The 18,053-nt window shown below is 43.2% G+C and overlaps 1 protein-coding gene across 2 annotated transcripts in view; it reads left to right on the top strand.

The window, feature by feature from the left end:
- The first annotated feature begins 399 nt into the window (after positions 1 to 399).
- MGST2 (microsomal glutathione S-transferase 2) overlaps positions 400 to 18,053 on the top strand; it is a 28,388-nt gene continuing 10,734 nt past the window's right edge. The window contains exons 1-2 of one of the 2 annotated variants that reach the window (XM_012530445.4): positions 400 to 563; positions 5,803 to 5,902. In XM_012530445.4, the coding sequence (XP_012385899.2) occupies positions 506 to 563; positions 5,803 to 5,902 (158 nt within the window). In that variant the 5' untranslated portion in view covers positions 400 to 505. The remainder of the gene's footprint in view (positions 564 to 5,802; positions 5,903 to 18,053) is intronic. The other variant, XM_004471946.5, reaches the window with a different exon arrangement.

The raw sequence follows: 18,053 nt of genomic DNA, 5'->3' as shown, positions 1-18,053 counted from the left end.
GTACTAAGAAGTAAAAAGGCTTCTATATAATGATTCAGTCATCATACTCATTTGTTAATTCTTAACCTTGGTTACACTTCCTTCTCCCTTTAGCCACAGTGGAGGTGAGAAAGGTGTTGGCAAGGCTGTGTGTGTGTGTGTGTGTGTAGGGGGAAGGGCAGTAAGGGAGAGGGGAGACTGTGAATCTGCTGAGATTATGGCTTAACTGTAGTTGCTGCGGCTGAAGGGCCAGAGTGCTAGTAATGGGGGAGATTTTCTTAAAGCAAGTTCAGAAAGTAAGTTCCGCAGGATAAAGATCTGTGCTTGGCAGTCCCAGAGCTACCTTCCTTCTTCATTCTTATTCCAAGGCAAAGGTCAATCAACTGTTTGCAGCAGTCTTTTTTTCCCCTTCTCCTCAGCTTTGTTTACCTTTTAAGGAGGCCCAGCCCTGCAAAGCTTTGAAAAGCGCCTTATCTTCCCCTGCTCTTCCACCACTAGTTCAGGAAGTAGAACTTCCTTGTGAAAGATGGCCGAGAATTCAATCCTGCTGGCTGCTGTCTCCATTCTCTCTGCTTCTCAGCAAAGTAAGAGTCCGAAGAAGTGTGTGGGTGTGAGAGAGAGAGAGAAAGAGAGAGAGAGGGAGAGAGTGAGAGTGGGAGAGGGGGAGGGAAGGATTGGACGGAGAGAGGGAAAGGGGGAGGGGGTGGGGAGGGGGAGGGAGGGAAGGAGAGCTGAGCTAGACGGCCCTCTGGAGGGGCTTGTGGGCACTGTGCTGCTCGCTGGCTTTGGATTTCATTCTCGTCTTTGGCCCCAGGCTTCTCAACAGAGCAGCCTCCCCGAACAGGCGGAGATTGGGAACAGCCCTGGGATTAGTTCTTCCAGCCGGGACAACAGGCAGAGATTGGGAACAGCCCTGGGATTAGTTCTTCCAGCTGGGACTTTATAGGTCTGCAGTGCCCTGTGCTTTATCATAATCTGTGGTTACAACCCACAGCCGTCATTCAAATGCCTGGGGAAGTGGGATCTAAACACTCACTCGAAATGTGTGTTCCTAAGGCGAAATGTTCCTGCTTCTAAACCATTGTTTAGATTTTAAATCAATGTGTTTTTCTTAATTAAATTTCATATGGCAGGTCTAGATTATTAGATTTGTAAAAATCTCCCACTGAAATAGGAACTTCAGATTAAATAATTCTAATTATTTAAATTATCAAATAATTTAATTCTAAACTTTTTGAAAACGCCTTCCCACCAGGACTTTCAGGATCCCGATTGCCTGGTTAAATAGAGGGCTTTTTCTCCCCGGAAGTCACACTTGCTCAAGTCCTGTTATCCTACTTAATGATACCGACTTGATTCGCTAAGCGGAGAAACGGGTCTGAGCAAGACTTGCTATCGAGGACGCGTGTTGCTCCGCCAGGGAATAGGGCTGGGTGGCGTACACTGCTCAGCTTCCCCTTCCAGCGGGGAGCAGCGAGGCCTCACCGTGAAGGAAGCCCAGGCCGTCTCACGCACTGAACGTCTCGCCCAGCCAGTCTGGTTGCCGTATTTGTGAAAATATTAAACCTGACGACACACGTGATGTGGTTTGAATCACAGTCTTTTCCAAAGTAAAGCAGGATGTTTATTATCCACTAGGGAAGCACTTAGGTCTACAGGAACGACCTGGCGCCCTGGCGCATTGGACCTACACTTGTATCCCATGTCCCCATCCCAGGACTGCAGGGAGCAGGGGAGCAGGTCCACGGGGGCCCTGGGCTGACAGAGGTTCTGTCATCCTCAAAAAGAGGTTGTTGTCTGCTGGCTCATGCTGGGAAGTGTGTGGACTGGAGGCCAGAAAGCCAGGGAGCTGGGGGATGCCGGTGGGTGGGGCGGGAACAGACTACAGGAGATTGGAGGATGGTGTGGGGTAGACAGGAAGTGTTTAATATTGGGGTGAAATAAATGGAGAAAGGAGAAGGGAGAATGAGTCAAAAGACAACTGTCCTGCTGGCATGAAGAACCAGAATTGCTGTTTTTGCCAAAGTCCTCTGTCTGGTGGTGTTTTTGTTTCCTCGCTGCTTAAAACAAATACCAAAGGAAGATTTTTCCCCCCTCTTCCTCCTCTCCCCAGTTGTCTGTTCTCTGTCTTTGTCCACTTCTGTTGTTGTCAGCGGCACGGGAATCTGTGTTTCTTTTTGTTGTGTCATCTTGCTGTGTCAGCTCTGTGTGTGTGCAGCACCATTCCTGGGCAGGATGCACTTTCTTCCGCGCTGGGCAGCTCTCCTTATGAGGTGCACTCCTTGCACGTGGGGCTCCCCTACGCGGGGGACACCCCTGCGTGGCAGGGCACTCCCTGTGCGCACCAGCACTGCGCGTGAGCCAGCTCCACATGGGCCAAGGAGGCCTGGGGTTTGAACTGTGGACCTCCCGTGTGGTAGACGGACGCCCTAACCACTGGGCCAAGTCCGCTTCCCATGATGATTTGTTTTAACAACAGAAATTTGCTGCCTCGGTTTCAGAGCCTAGAAGGCTTGCTTCCCCCCCGGGGCTGGTATCTTCAGGCTGGCCAGCAGTCTTGGGCTTCCTTGGCTTTTCACATGGCCATGCACAAGGCTGCAGCTTCTCCTTTCTCTTCTGGGCGCCGTTGACTTCTGGCTTCTGCCTGCTCCTTCTGGGTCCAATCTCCTTTGCTTATAAGGGTTTCAGCCATATTGGATTAAGGTCCACCTCATTCAGTGTGGGCACACCTGAGCAAATAATAGGACCACTGAAGGTCCTATTTTCAAGTGAGTTGGAACTTGAACATGCCTTTTGTGGGGAACATGATTCAAATCCCAACAGGCGTTTATGGAGACGGAATACAGTGTGTCATGGGAGAGGCAGCTGTGTCTCTGTGTCTCTGGCCCAGCCACTTACTAGCTGGATATGCCCTGGCCAGGACCCTCTGCCCTTAAACAGGATCCTGGGTATGAAATGCCCACCGTGGCGTCCTGCCCAGGGTGTTGCTCGCACTGTTAGTTTCCCTCCTCAGCTCTCTTCCCCATGGAGAAGATTCTGCTGAATGAGAGGAAGCACCTGGTGGAGAAGGCTGGTTGTGCCTGGGTGGGCACTGAGGGGGTCTCGATTTATTCTCCCAGCAGACATGCTTGCCTCTGGAGAAAGTTGGGGAAAGAGGAAAGACAGGCAAAGCACAAGGGGATTACTCTCAAGTAGATTTTAATCAACTCATAAGAAGGGAAATAAAATTGAAACTGTCCAGAAAAAAAGGTGAAATAACCTTTCCACACTCATCATGAGGTCCACCAAGCCCCTGACCTGAGAGAACAGAGAGGGGTTTCCACGCTGGGGGGCTCAGCCAAACTGAGGCCTTTTCTTTGGAGCGAGTGAAGAAGGGATTCCAGTACCTTCTCCAGTAGGAATGCTCCATTTCCTGAAGCTCATTCCTCACATTTGCTCCTGTCACAGACAAGTACCAACCAGGTGCAATTAACAGCCTAGAGAAAGGTGGCACTTCCAAAGTTTTTACTTATTCACAGCTTCATGTTGAGGCTCCAGGCTCTTGGGCCACTGCTAATTTGTAAACCTATGAGCACGCATCACACTGTTTCCATTTTATAGTTGGAAACAAGAAACCTTACTGAGTGTTTTCTCTAAGGCTAAGCAGCACATTAGAAGCCCCAGTAACAGCAGTGTCCAGAATGGCCAAGTCCCGACCCCCTTGTACTTATAGGGTTCCCAAGGGAAACAACCAACAGGAGATACCTGTAAATATTATGAGATTTTATAAAAGTGTCTCGTGTGACTGAGGACATGGGCAAGGGTAAATTCCATAGGGCAGGCTACAGGCCCGAACTCAGATGAAGGACCTCGATGAGGAGCTGGCTGACCCAAGTAGAGATGGGAATCCTCTCTTCTGACTGCTGAAGTCACCACTTCTTTTAAGGCCTTCAGTTGATTGGAGAAGACATCTCTCATAGCTGAAAGCAATCTCCTCAGTTGATTGTAGATCTAATCAGTCATAGATGCAATCAACTTACTGATGATTTAAGTCCATAAAATAGCCTCACAGTGACAATTAGGCCAGTGACAATTGACCAAACAAATGGGCACCATTGTCTAGCCAAGCTGACACCTGAGCCTAACCATCACACCCCTTGACAGACAAATCCCCCTCTTTGGCTCCAACTGGGCTCAAGAGTTGTTGCCTCTCCAGACTTAGGCTGCCTTAAAAGAATTTAGCTCAGGGTTGAAAACAGCCCTGGCCACATCCCACACATTTTCTCATCTTCTCTCTCGGGCTCCAGGAGATGTGACTGTGCTTTGAATCAGAAAGATTCCATTCCTAAGTGTTTGTACACTTCAGGTGTTCGGCTTGAGCTTTTAAATCCTAAACAACAGCTTGTTTGTAGCGGAGGAAGATTAGGGTAAAGAAGCGGCCTGCTGTGAGAGCCCTTACTAAACCAGGTTCAATATTTAAAGACTGAAGCTACCAAGTTGGTACAGAGATTTAAAAGGAAACTATTTTTAAAGCATTATCAAGTAGGAAATGAGTATTGGGTACTAAAATAAGTGAGATGGGGAATAGTGTTGGAGAGCTGAAACTGGAAGAAACACTCTCAAGGGGGAAAAAACTGACCCAGATGTTAATGATGGAGCTAAAAGAGGAAGATGAGGAGAGAGGCTGATGAAGGAGGAAGTGCTGGTCTGAAGGTAAAGAGGTCCACAGAATATTCATAAGACGAAAGTGATTCAGGGCTTCAGAGTTTAATAATCCAATTAACTTCCATACAGTCAGTGAAGGAGAAGAAAGTCATAACCATTTTATAACAAGGAAATGAGTCAGGCAGGGAGTCAGTAACAGAAAAAAAAAAAAAATAGGACAAAAGGCTGTAGGAGGGAATGGACTGTTGTCAGAAGAAGGAAAGCTCCTTGGGCTGTTGGTATCAAAACTCGGGTGGGAAACTTCCAATTCCTCATTATTCCTGCACCATATATATATATATATATATATTTTTTTTTTTATTTAAAGAAGCAGCTTTTTTTTAATGAATAATTGACGAATATATGAGCAGATATATATATATAGTATACAACCCAGTAAGTTTTGTGTGTGTATGTATCTGTGAAATAATCACCACCTTCAAGGTAATGAAATATCTATCATCCCCAAAAGTTTTCTTGTGTCCCTGTGTAAGCCCTCTCTCCAAGCTCTGTCCTTTCTCTGGGCTATTCCTGATCTGCTTTATGTCACTACAGATTCTTTTGCATTTTGAGAATTTTATATTGATGAACTCATGCAGTAGTACTCTTTTTTTTGGCTGACTTCTTTCATTCAGCATAATTGTTTTGAGAGTCAATCATTTGTTGCCTGTATCAATAATTTATTCCTTTTTATTGTTGTGTAGTATTCCATTGTATGTATATACCACAATTTGTTTATCCATGCACTTGTTGATGGACATTTGAGTTGTTCCCAGTTTTCAGCTGTTAAAAGTAAAGCTGCTGTGAACATTGTGTACAAGACTTTGTATAGATCCATGTTTTCATGGATAAATACAGAGAAATGAACAGGCTGAGTCATACAGTGATGTATGTTTAACAACAACAACAAAAGGACACTTCTGAAATGTTTTCCAAAGTGATTGTACCACTTTACATCCCCACTAGCAGTGTATGAGAGTTCCAGTTGCTCTTACATCTTTGCTCCCACTTTGTATGGTCTGTCTTTTTTATTGTATTTTGATAGGTGTGTAGAGGAATCACATGGTCATTTAAATTTGCATTCTGCTAATAACTAATGATGTGCTTCACCTTTAACAAACAATTCTTCTTTACTTGCAGTTTATTTTGCTTTGAAGGTTGGAAAGGCAAGATTAAAATACAAAATTTTGCCCCCAGCAGTCACTGGGTTACCAGAGTTTGAGAGGATGTTTCGTGCACAGTAAGTTCATAGTAGAAAAAGTCATTAAGATACTAAGATTTGGGGATGGGGAATCTCTGAATGCAGTTTCCAAGTTTGTACCTAAGGACAGGGTGATTTTACAAAGCCTTTCTGTTCAGCTCTACTCCACCTGGAAAGTGTCTCACACTCTTAAGGGATCTTGGTCTGCTACATACATGCAATTCTTGCTTATGCGAAAGAGGTGTCAAGACTCCAGGCTCATTTGCAACATCCCACCATAATAAACCACTTTCCATGACCAGAATCCATCCTGTGAGTCTTGATGTTTGAGGTAACCAGTACACAGAGTCTCTACCCACTTATACTACAGTGCCAGCAGTGTGTATTTTCAGAAAGGGCTGAGGGCAGAGGAGCTACTGTGCATCTCTCAGGCATTTTCTAGATGGCATCTCGACCCAAAGCTCCTCTAGGCCCCTGGAGTACAGTAGACTCAACTTGGATTAGGTATGTTCCCAATTTTCCATCTTTTGTATATTTTATTTCTTCCTCTCTCATTCAAAGCAGAGGTGGGTCAGTATTATCCTCTGCCCTTTTTTCCAGGAATCACTCCCTAATTGCTAATTCAGAAATCTGCAAGAAGCAAGCTTTCACTTTTGCATGTATTCAGTGTTTTCGTTCACTGCATGCTCCTTGCTTTTCAGATCTGCCCAGAATGTTCCACCATAAACACCACAAATTTGCCTGCTGCAAGTCGCTAGGGCTCCCTTTTTATTTTATTCCCCTAACTAAGAGCTTTAAAAACAGTATGTGTATTACTATTTATACATTGCTGGGTTCTTTTGTTAGTACTTTGGGATTTTTCATCTATGATCGTGAGCGGGGTTGGCCTATAATTTTTCTTTCTTACATGGCCCTCGTCTAATTTTGGTATCCAGATTATACTAGTCTCAGAATGAGTTGGAGGAATCATCCTGTTCTATTTTCTCCTAGAATTTTAATGTGGTTAGAAGAATGTGTTCCTTCAAAGTTGTATGGAATTTGCCTGTAAAATGATCTGGGTTTGATGTTTCTTTGTGGAAAAATTTTAAACTGGGATTTGATTTCTTTAATAATTATTAGACTATTCATGCTTTTTATTGTTTCTTTTTTTTTTTTTTAAGATTTTATTTCTCTCCCCTCCTCCCCCCACCCCAGTTGTCTGTTCTCTGTGTCTATTTGCTGCGTCTTCTTCTTTGTCCGCTTCTGTTGTTGTCAGCGGCATGGGAATCTGTGTTTCTTTTGTTGCATCATCTTGTGTCAGTTTTCTGTGTGGGCGGCGCCATTCCTGGGCAGGCCACACTTTCTTTCGCGCTGGGTGGCTCTCTTTACGGGGCGCATTCCTTGCACGTGGGGCTCCCTAGGCAGAGGACACCCCTGCATGGCACGGCACTCCTTGCGCGCATCAGCACTGCGCATGGGCCAGGTCCACACGGGTCAAGGAGGCCCGGGGTTTGAACCACGGACCTCCCATGTGGTAGACAGACGCCCTAACCACTGGGCCAAGTCCGCTTCCTTTTATTGTTTCTTGAATCAGTTTTGATATGTCATAGTTCTTGAGCTGAAAACAGTGGTCTTTTATCCATCATCCTCTTGCTCCAAGGAGGATTTCTCTACCTATACCTAGGCTTGAAAGTGTGGGATGAATATACCACTGTTAGTACAAGAGATAGTTTTAAGAGATGAACAGACATGACTTTAAATAACTTTGAACAACATGGTGAGACAGCCATTCCCATTTCAATTCTATTTGTCTCCTTACGGTTATATCAAGTGGAAAGTACTGGTTTGATGCTAGAATGCCCCCCACTCAAAATTAATATTTGTTTTTTATCAGAGAGATGCACGTACATGGTCTGAAAATAAATTAAGATTATAAGCCTTATAACAACAAATAACTGCCCCATCTCCCATCTCCCTCAGACATACTCTATCTGCAGAGATGACCACTTTCACCCCTTTTGACTATTACTTTTGATATTTACTTACGTATTTCTAAATGCCATTGCTATTGATGGATTCACAAGTTTTAGACAATATCAATTGACTTCCTTTTGTGGAAGAAAGTTTCATACTTCACCTCCTCTTTTCTTTACCTCAACCCTCTAGTAGAGAGCTATCACTTTGTTGAGCTAAATCAATGATCAATGTTTATATTATTATGATTAAGTAAATAATGTTTAAAACTGAGCTAAATAGTGTACTATGATTACAGTTAGTTTTTGTGTGATTCCCCCGCCCCAGGGGTTAGTAATTGCCTCTTTGTTTGCTTAACTTCATCTCCAACTCCTCAACAGAACTGAAAACTCCTCTCAGTGCATTCAAATACATTAGCTAATCTGGCCATGTTTTAAAAAGTTTTAATCCTGGTACCAGATATACAGATACACAACACAAAATAACACATTTTAACCACTTTCTTGTGTACAATTCAGTGATGTTAGTGACATTCACAATATTAAGCCTTAGGATTTTGAGCAGAGGCGTAACATGATCTTTTATTTTAAAAGGATCACTCTTCTGCTTTGCTGAGAATAATCCATATGCAGGCATGGGTAGAAGCAGAAAATTGAGGAGGCTACTACATAAATCCAGGTGAGAGACCACAGCAGCTTAAGCCAGAAGATAGCAGTGCTCTCCACTGACAGAAATGGTCAGATGCTGGTTACATTTTGAGGGTCAGGCCAATAGACTTTCCTGATATAAACAATATAGAGTGTGAGAATAGTCTAGGGTGACTCTCAGTTTTTGGCATGAGCCAAACAGATGAAGTTGAGATGATCTGAGATGCAGAAGGGTACAGGAGGGGCAGTTTTTTGGGGAGGAAGATCAGGAGGTTCAGTTTTGACATATATGCCTAAAACACGGCTTATGCTACATCGAAGGAGAAGCTTTAAACCTTTTGATCCACTAAGATATCCATATTGTTTATCATTGCATGCTAAACTAAGGCAGTGCTATTTACACATCCAAGTAGAGACACAGAGTAGGCAGCTACACAGACAAATCTACATTTTAGGGGACAGATCTGAGTTGGAAATATGAATTCAGGAGATGCTGGCACATGAAGGGACTTTAAACTTGAGACTGGATGAAATCTTTAAGGTAAAAGAGAAGACCAAGGGCTGAACCTGGCGCCCTCTGACATTTGGAGGTCAAGGAGATGGCAAGGCTCTAGCAAAGAGACTGAGCAGAGGAGATGGTAGAGGCTTTACTCAAATGTCAAGTGACTTTGGTTTTGCTCTCTGTGTAAATTAAAGAAAGAAGGCACAAAAAAAAGTGAATTGGAAACTGCGTGTGTGAGTGGTGCTTCCCGAGTGGTCAGCTTCATTATGGGGTATGGTTCAGGAGGCAGTCTTTTTTCTGAGCGACCCCCAAATGTCCTATCAATATGTCATTTCTCTGGGACCATTTTGTTTCTCGAGCAAGAACTTAAATCTGTGGAGGGTGAAGGGGGAGCAGGGTATAATAGGCTGGACTTATAGTAGTCTGGGAGCTAGGTGGGTAAAGGCTGGGAGATTCTCCACTGGGAAGTCCGGAGATTCTCATTTTCAGTACAGAATTTACCCCCACTCTCCACTGTTCCTGGAGTCCCCCAGAGACTCTCTGGTTCAATTTCTTCAGATAATGAACCTCCCATCTCCTGTTCAAGTGGGAGTAGGGGAGGGTGTGGTGAGGAGCTGCGGAGGACCTCCTTATACAGTCTTCCAACTAAGTTCTCTTCTTTTCTACCTTTGGCCACCCAGGTTCCCCCAATTCCTCAGCCTCCTGGAATTTTGGAATAAGGACTATCTCCATTTTCACTGGCCCTCCCTTCTATAGGCACGGAGGATTTTAGCTTGCTGCACTCTTCCTCCACAGGTTTCCTTTTGAAATTAGCTGACATCTGCTCCCTTGCTCTTTGTTCTTGATGACTTTATACCTATTTTTAAAAATCTTTTACCGGCATTTTAGTGAGGTTTCGAGGGGAGAGGAAATAAACCCAGGTTCATTTTGCCATATTTAGCAGGAAGTCTTCCTGATATGCTCTTAACACCTCTCGACACTAATTTCCCCACAGTCAACAAAAAGTCTCATGCTCAGAGCTTTCAGCAATCAATGGTATCTAGAGTTTATTAACTTGTTTGTTTTAATGGGATTTAGTTTCATACTTATTGTTTATTTAGAAAATTATGCTTTTTCCACTTGTAGTGATGTAAAATTTCATTTTTCCTAAGAGTTTATTCACTTATTTTAATAGGCTTTAGTTTCATACTTATCCTTTATTTAGAAAATGATACTCTTTTCCACTTGTAGTGATGTAAAATTCCATTTTTCCTAATTTGTTTAAGTAAAAAAATTAGAAAGTGATACATGGAGAGGCTAAAAATTGACAGTGATATATCAATGCTTAAGGTTTGGGAGATACTGTGTTCTTTATAAAAATCACTGCAGGAGGAAATTCCGGTTTGCCTTTCATAATCTGAGAACTTCCTGTTGGTGGGTGCTTTGCTTCCAACAGGTTAAATCCCAGGGGACACTTCTTGGTTCGACATCCCCCATTCTAGAAGTTTCCACAAATTTGATTTTCTTTCAGGTTATTGCTTTTTCTATAACTGGGCTCCTCTTGTCCTAAAGAAAAAGTGTGACACCATTTCCAAATTTTCTCTTAAGCTGCTTATAAAATAAGCATACAAATCCAATTTCCTTTTCAGAAGTGTTTAATTAATTATGGAAGAATGGAGAGAGATTAGCAAATTATAACAAATGATCAGGGATGGAGGGTGGGGTGTAGAGCCATAAATTACCTTTAAGGGCTCGTAGTAATTGTTCTGGGTTCTCATTGAAGGGTGACTGGAGATGGTCTGCATTTCTTCTCGAATATTCTACATTGCTAGCCCAATTCTTGCCTTAGGGTCTAATGTTTAGAATAAATCTGGCCAAACCAGATTAAATTTGTTGCTAGTGAAGCCGTTTTAAACTTTAGCCTGAGGTATGTGGGCAGGATAACTAATTCTTTCCTGTTCTGCTTGGCTACTACCTGTTCTTCTAGCCAGTAGAGGCTCTCCTGAGTTCTGCAAATCTGTAGAGAAGGAATGCACTTGTTTTTCTGACTCTCCTGACTTCCCTGGACCAAAGGTTTGCAGGCCCTTTAACCTCCCTTGAAGGTCCTTATGGCATTGGCCGGAACAGAAATGGTACCTTCTTCCCCACCCGCTTCCTTTTGGCCGGTTTTGCCCTAAGCGTGGCCAAGAATCTTGATATTATGCCTACTTCTGCCTTTAAGTGGAATTTGAGGTCTCACCAGAAGTCACCCCACCCCTCAGATTGCCCGTAGTGCAGTGTTTCCTTCACTGGACCACCACTAAAGTGCCTGTTTCTTGTCTGAAGGTCACCTCAGGCCGGGTATTCAGTTGCCAAGCGAAGATGGCTGTTGTGGAGCCCAGCTGTTTCAGTTTGCTAAAAGCTGCTGGAAGCAATATACCATAATGGGGTTGTCTTTTACAATGGGGATTTATTAACTTATAAGTGTACAGTCTGAGGATGTGAAAATGTCCAATCAAGACTTCACCAGGTGATGCTTTTCTCCCAGAAGACCAGCTGTTGGCAAACTGGATCACTCTGTCACATGGCAAGGCACATGGCTGTGTCTGGTGTGTCACTTCTCTCCCTAGTTTTGTTACTTACAGCTTCTGGCTTTGTGGTTTTCTCTCTCAGCTTCTGTGGGTTTCTCTTTGTGTCTCCCTCCATATTCTTTGTGGTTTTAAAGGCTTTTATAAGATTTTATAAGAGGATTAAGACTCACCCCAGATCTTGCCCTACTGAAGTAATCTAATCAAAATGTCTCACCTCAATAGGTTACAACCACAGGAATGGATTAGTTCCAAGGACATGATTTTTGGGGTTCACCCAGGTTCAAACTGTCACACCAGCCTACCTGAGGTTATCCTGAGGTTCCTTTTCCAGGGATGGAGCTAAAGGAAGAGAGCTTATAGATGACTCCCTCTAGCATTTTGCAGTCCTTTCAGAAAACTTTTTTAAAAAATTGTGAAATATCAACTATAATTTCATCAATGGCCATTCCATGTTCTTGCTAAACTTAGAAAATTCTATCTTGTCTAATTTGAGTATCTTGAACCCTTCGGATAATAGGGTTTTTACACATCTAAAAAAAAGATACAAGTAATAAATAGATCTTGTCACAATTTAAATACATTTCCTCTGATTCTTTCTCACTGTAACAGAAGAATGGCTGCTAGCCTCACTCCTTTTCTTATGCTTAAGGAGCATTAAGTAGCTTTCATCTTCTATATTATGAGGCTAGGTAGCCCTAATTCTTTAGCTTTTCTTTCTTTTTTTAATTTTTAAAAAATTTATTTTTTATTTCCCCTTCCCTCCACCCCCCCAGTTGTCTGCTGTCTGTGTCCATTTGCTGCGTGTTCTTCTGTGACTGCTTCTATCCTTATCAGCGGCACCAGGAATCTGTGTTTCTTTTTGTTGTGTCATATTGTTGTGTCAGCTCTCCGTGTATGCGGTGCCATTCTTGTGCAGGCTATACTTTCTTTTGCGCGGGGCAGCTCTCCTTGCGGGGTGCACTCCTTGCGCATGGGGTTCCCCTATCCAGGGGACACCCCTGCGTGGCAGGGCACTCCTTGCGCGCATCAGCGTTGTACATGGGCCATCTCCACATGGGTCAAGGAGGCCCGGGGTTTGAACCGCGGACCTCCCATGTGGTAGGCGGACGCCCTAACCACTGGGCCAAGTCCACTTCCCTAGCTTTTCTTTCAACCATTGAAAGATTTTGGTTGTTCTCTTTAGACTAAAATTTTTCATGTTATTTCTAAATCTTGAACCTAGAAGTGTATACGTAGGATGCCAGCAGTGGTTTCATCAGTGCTGGGTAAGACAGAAGAATTGCCTCTTAGTTTTTGTTACTGTACCCCTATTTGCTTAGTGCTGAATTATTTAGCTCCCATCCCTAAATTAACCTTCCACAACACAGAAGTAACCACAACCATCCTGAATCTGTATCCTCTTAAGAAATATTAGCCTCATTTTACTCCCTTTCCTTATTTCTTTCTTTCTTTGTCACTAACCTTTTATAGTCACTTTGAATTCTAATGCTGAAATTTAGGCAATTAAAACCAGTGACATTAATGCATGTCTAAAAACTATGGAGAAAAGGAAAATTCACAAGGATAATAATTTTTCAAACATCCTGCAACAGTAGAATTACAGTAGTGTGGGTCACTGACTTTTTGTAGTCAATTGAAAAAAAAAAAAAAAAAGAGAGGGAGAGAAACAGTAAACATACTTCTGTCTTTCTTACATGTGTAATCATCTTCAATATTAGTTGGAAGCAATAAATGTACATATTCCCTGAGTTATTATGAAGAGAATGATTTTCCATGATGAGACTCTGGCATCCTCTAACTGAATAGCTTCTGTTATACTAGCTGGGGGAAATGGTAATGGCCGTGAGTCTCCAGGTGAATAGAGCCGGTGGAGATGTGCGTGAATGTCAAGTATCGTCCCTGATCTGCTCATAAGCTCCTTATCACCAGCACCACTGAGGAGCGGGGCCAGATCCATGCTCTCCTGTCATCAGCAGCAATCTCCTTCTTGTGTATTCAGCCCAAGTCCCTTATCCCTTCAAGACTCTTTGACAAGGGACAATTGAGAAAGTTACACATCTTTATAAAAAGTTGAACTCCAGCAATCTCTCATCCCCAAGCCTTTTCTGAGCATATTAACCCGTTGCTCTGACCCCTGATCAGTGGAATAAGCCAAAAGACTTCCCAGGACCTAGAGATGGTCAACCAAGGCCAAGGCAGCTCTGTCAATGGTCCGGGCAGCTCAGGGGTGTGCAGTACACTGCTTTGGAAGGACAGTCACAATGTTTTTGTCTGCTAGGCTGCCAAAATGCAGATTCCACAAAGCAGGTTGGCTTTTAACAATGGGGAGTTTATTAACCTACCAGCTTACAGTTTTGAGGCTGAGAAAAATGTCCAAATCAAGGCATCATAAGGTGATACTGTCTTCCCAAAGATCCTGACTCCCCTGTCACATGGCAAGGCACGTGGTGGTGTCTGCTGGTCTCTCCCTTCTCTACCTGTTTTTGTCGCTTTTAGCCCCTTGCTTCCAGGACCTTCTCTCTTCTCTCTCTGAATTACATTCTCTCATAAAGGACTACAGTAAGAGGATTAAGACCCACCCTGGACCATGGCTTAATGGAGTAACCTAGTCAAAAGGTCCTACCTTTGATAGCTTTACCTATTAATGAATTAACTTTAAGGGCATGTTTACCTATAACCTATTAGTGGATTAACTTTAAGGACATGATACATCTTCATACCATCACAGTCAATGAGAGGCCCAGGCTCCTTCCATCTGATGGCTCTGCCCTCTTCCAGGTCCTCAGGCCACACATCAGTTACCTAACCACTTGGCCCAGAAGTGCCATATTTTGTTTTCACTCACTTTCCATTGGCAAGAGGTAGCCCACATCCAAGGGGGCTGAGAAATGCAGTCCCTGGCTAGACAGCCACTTTGCAGCAACACCATCTGTGTTGGTCAGCGAGGCACCTCTGCTGTAGGAGGATAAGTATATATATATGGAGGTTTATAAATCTTTTGACTGTTAGGACTATGCAATCAAAAAATGTTTGGAAGCTAGTATTTTCAGAACTGTCAGATTTGTGCTGCCAGGCCACAGTTTGATTTTTTCCCCCCAAAATGAGATAAATGTTATAGTTTAATGACCGAGACTGGTCATTATTGTACTCAGAGACCAAATGGTACTTAGTCCAGGAGGACCCTCACTGTTCCCAGACTGCTGGCCCAGGTGGGAATCTACAGTGGTCAAAGGTCTGAACCCCACAGCCCAGACTCCCTTGGTGTGGGAGATGAAAAATGAGGGGTTCCAGCAGCTTCAGTTACGCAATCTCCTCTGTCTCCATCAGATCGTCCTTTAGCATTAGCAACTCTTTCCAGTTTGCCTCTGACTATACTCGTTTTAAAATGGTAAGTCCCATATTCTGGGAACCTCCTCAGTCTTGGGAAAGTCAGGACAGTTGGTCACCCTTCTATTCTTCCAGCAAAGACCCTTTCTGTTATTCTCCTTCATGTAGAATTTGAGGCCCATAGTAATACTTGCTTATATCAAAGGATAAACTTCTCCCCGATCTCTTTATGGGATGCTTAAATATCAAAAGAGCAAGGACAGAGGTTTATTACACAAAAGGGGCTTGAAGAGGGAATGAGTAGACACAACTCATTTTTCCTTGGTGCAGACACAGATATCCTGCAAGAAAGGGGACAGTTCATTTGTGGTCATAGCCAACTATACCCTCAGTTTCCACACCAAAGGAAATTGACATGTGGTTGTGGCTAGATGTTTTCTGTTTTGTTTGGGGATTTTTCCTGATATCCCCAATAAGAAGAGAATAGAATATATCTGTCTTTATAACAACAACAAAAAAAGAGGCTATAAATTATTTTCATTTAGGTTTTCATGTCAGTGAAATTTTAGCCACTGATAGGATTTTTCAGAGTTTGGTCTCTTTAGCAGCCCATTGAGCATGAGTAATCCTGGGAAACAGTCAGGCATGAACCACTTAGCCATGGTGTGGGGGCTTGGGGGAGCTTAGAGGAAATGCTGATGTGGAGAATCGTGGTCCATGGTTCTTGAGTAGAGAAGGTCACAATGAGTAGTGGAATGTAATTCCAGGTATTCTGAGGCAAGCAATAGCTGGTGTTCATACTAGGCAGCCAGTCAGCCAGCAAATAGTGGGACCCTAGGAAGCAGTCAGAATTATTTTCAATCTCTGGAAGATGTGAGCAAGAAATGGAGAAAGCCTCATTCCAGAGGGACTTGGGCTTGAGGCAGGTCAGCAAAAGAGAGACCAAGAGAACAATACAATGAGCAGAGCTGGGCTGTGAGGGTGGGAAAAACCAGCTGCGACTGTTTGGAGGTGACAAATGGAGCCAATTCCTGGGAAAGGAGCATCTAAGGGACTCTAAACACAAACACAGGTTAACTTCCTGGCCCGGAGCTCATTGGCAGCTAGGCACCCTTTGCTCGCCCAGGATCTCAGCACTCTCATCCCAGTGACATCTGGGAGTCCCAGAGGATGTGCACAGGGATGTGGCCTCTGCTTCAAGCAATTTAAGGGAGAGGCCAAGTCCCTCCTGTTGCGCTATGCTCTGCGAGCACAGGATGCCGCCTCTGCGGTGAGCACGGGAAGCCTCCTCTGCAGTTCTGGACAGGCAGGGCTGCTCTGTGGTCTGTGGCAGAGGAAGGTGAGGGGTGTGACTCTCCCCAACTCTGTCCTTTTGTCATCTGAGGCACGGCACTGCTTGTGCCGAGTCACACAAGTCTTTCAGGAAGATGGCTCTTCAGCTTCCCTCTGGTCTCCCTAAGGAGTCAAGCAGCTCCTCAGGCTGCGCAGGGGAAAAAGGCTCCATAATATCCTCTCTGTTTTCCTTGTTTTCTCCCTCAAGCCCAGGGGCCATCTTCCCTTCTCAGGTAATAGACGTGACAGCACAAGCACACCAACTTACGCGGAGAGACCCCGAAGAGGCCTCGTGCGCAGCGTCTGCAGTGCAGTCTGAGCTTGCTCGTGCTCTCTTGATACTACAGTATCGCTCTGTCCCCCAAAGTCCAAACCACGGACACTATTTCTGTGTAAAGAAAAACCCCTAAATAGTTAAGACATTTATGAAGAATAAAATGAACTGCTTTTGGAGATGCTTTAAAAAAATCTCATCACAGCTAATTTTGAATTAAAATATATTGTGGGTGAAACCCCTTTAGCACAACATTTTGAATATGATTAATCCCACGGAATGGTTGCTTGGGAGTGGTTGAGATGGGAAAATTTATACTGTATATGTTTCTGCAATTAAAGAGACAGTTAAGTGCAGGACATGATCCTGGTGAGACCTGATAATGGAGGAGAAAAGAACATTATTTGGACATATGAAGAAACTGAAATATAGATTGTAAGCTTTATATTGATGTTAAATTTCTCGAACTCGATCATCATTCTTAAGTAAATATCCTCATTCTGAGGAAATGTAAATAGCTGTATTAATTATTCAAGTATTAAGTATATATCCTACTCTCAGCTATATAGGATAGATTGATCATTGATCAATTCATAGGTAAATATATGGATTAATAGAGGGATAGACAGAATGATATGGCAACGTAAAATGTTAAAATTGGTGGATCTGGGTATCTGGGAGTTGTATGTTGCTTTCTCTGCATGTGTTTTTTTTATTTGCTTATTTATTTATTTTTAAAACAAATCATATTAATAAAGCATACAATTTATCCAAAGTGTACAGTCAGTGGTATTTGGTATAATCACATAGATGTGCATTCATCACTTCACTCATTATTAAAGCATTTTCATTATTTCAAGAATAATAATAAACAAAAAACAGACAGACAAGAAAATTCCTCACCTCTCAGTCTCTCTGTTTCCCCTGCTGTACATAGCTGCTATTTCTGGCTATTCTTGCACAATTATTTATTTGTTTATTAAACAATTTTATTGAGCTATATTCACATACAAAGTGTGCAATTAATGGCTTTTTTTTCTAACTGTTAAAAAGTCCTTGGGAAGCGGACATGGCTCAACTGGTAGAGCGTTCATTTACCATATGGAGGGTCCAGGGAGGCCCATGTGGTAAGCTGGCCCATGAGCAGTGCTGCTGCGCGCAAGGAGTGCTGTGTGCCTCAGAGCTGCCCTCTTTCTAGGGATACCGCACATGCAAGGAGTGCGCCCTGTAAGGAGAGCCGCCCCACATGAAAAAAGCCCTGGAGTGGCACTGCACACACGGCAGCTGATGCAGCAAGATGACAACCAAAAAGAAATGCAGTTTCCCAGTGCTGCCAGATAATGCAAGCAGATGCAGAAGAATACACAGCGAACGGACAAAGAGCAGACAATGGGGGGGGAAGGGGAGAGAAATAAATAAAAAATAACTCTTAAAAAAAAAAAGTCCTTTATGGTAAAATTGTAAAATAAATAGAAAAACATATTTAAAGAAATTATAAATTTTAAACGAGAGTGCAAGGCCAGGTTAGATTTAATATAATCAATTACAAAAAATAGCATAGCAACAATCATTTATAAATGTAAACAATAATTCAAATATAATAGAA

The sequence above is a fragment of the Dasypus novemcinctus genome, chromosome 1, assembly GCF_030445035.2.
Source record: "Dasypus novemcinctus isolate mDasNov1 chromosome 1, mDasNov1.1.hap2, whole genome shotgun sequence".
NCBI lineage: Eukaryota > Metazoa > Chordata > Mammalia > Cingulata > Dasypodidae > Dasypus > Dasypus novemcinctus.
The sequence above is the reverse complement of the archived record's forward strand: the minus strand, read 5'-3'. Positions and strand labels throughout refer to the sequence as shown.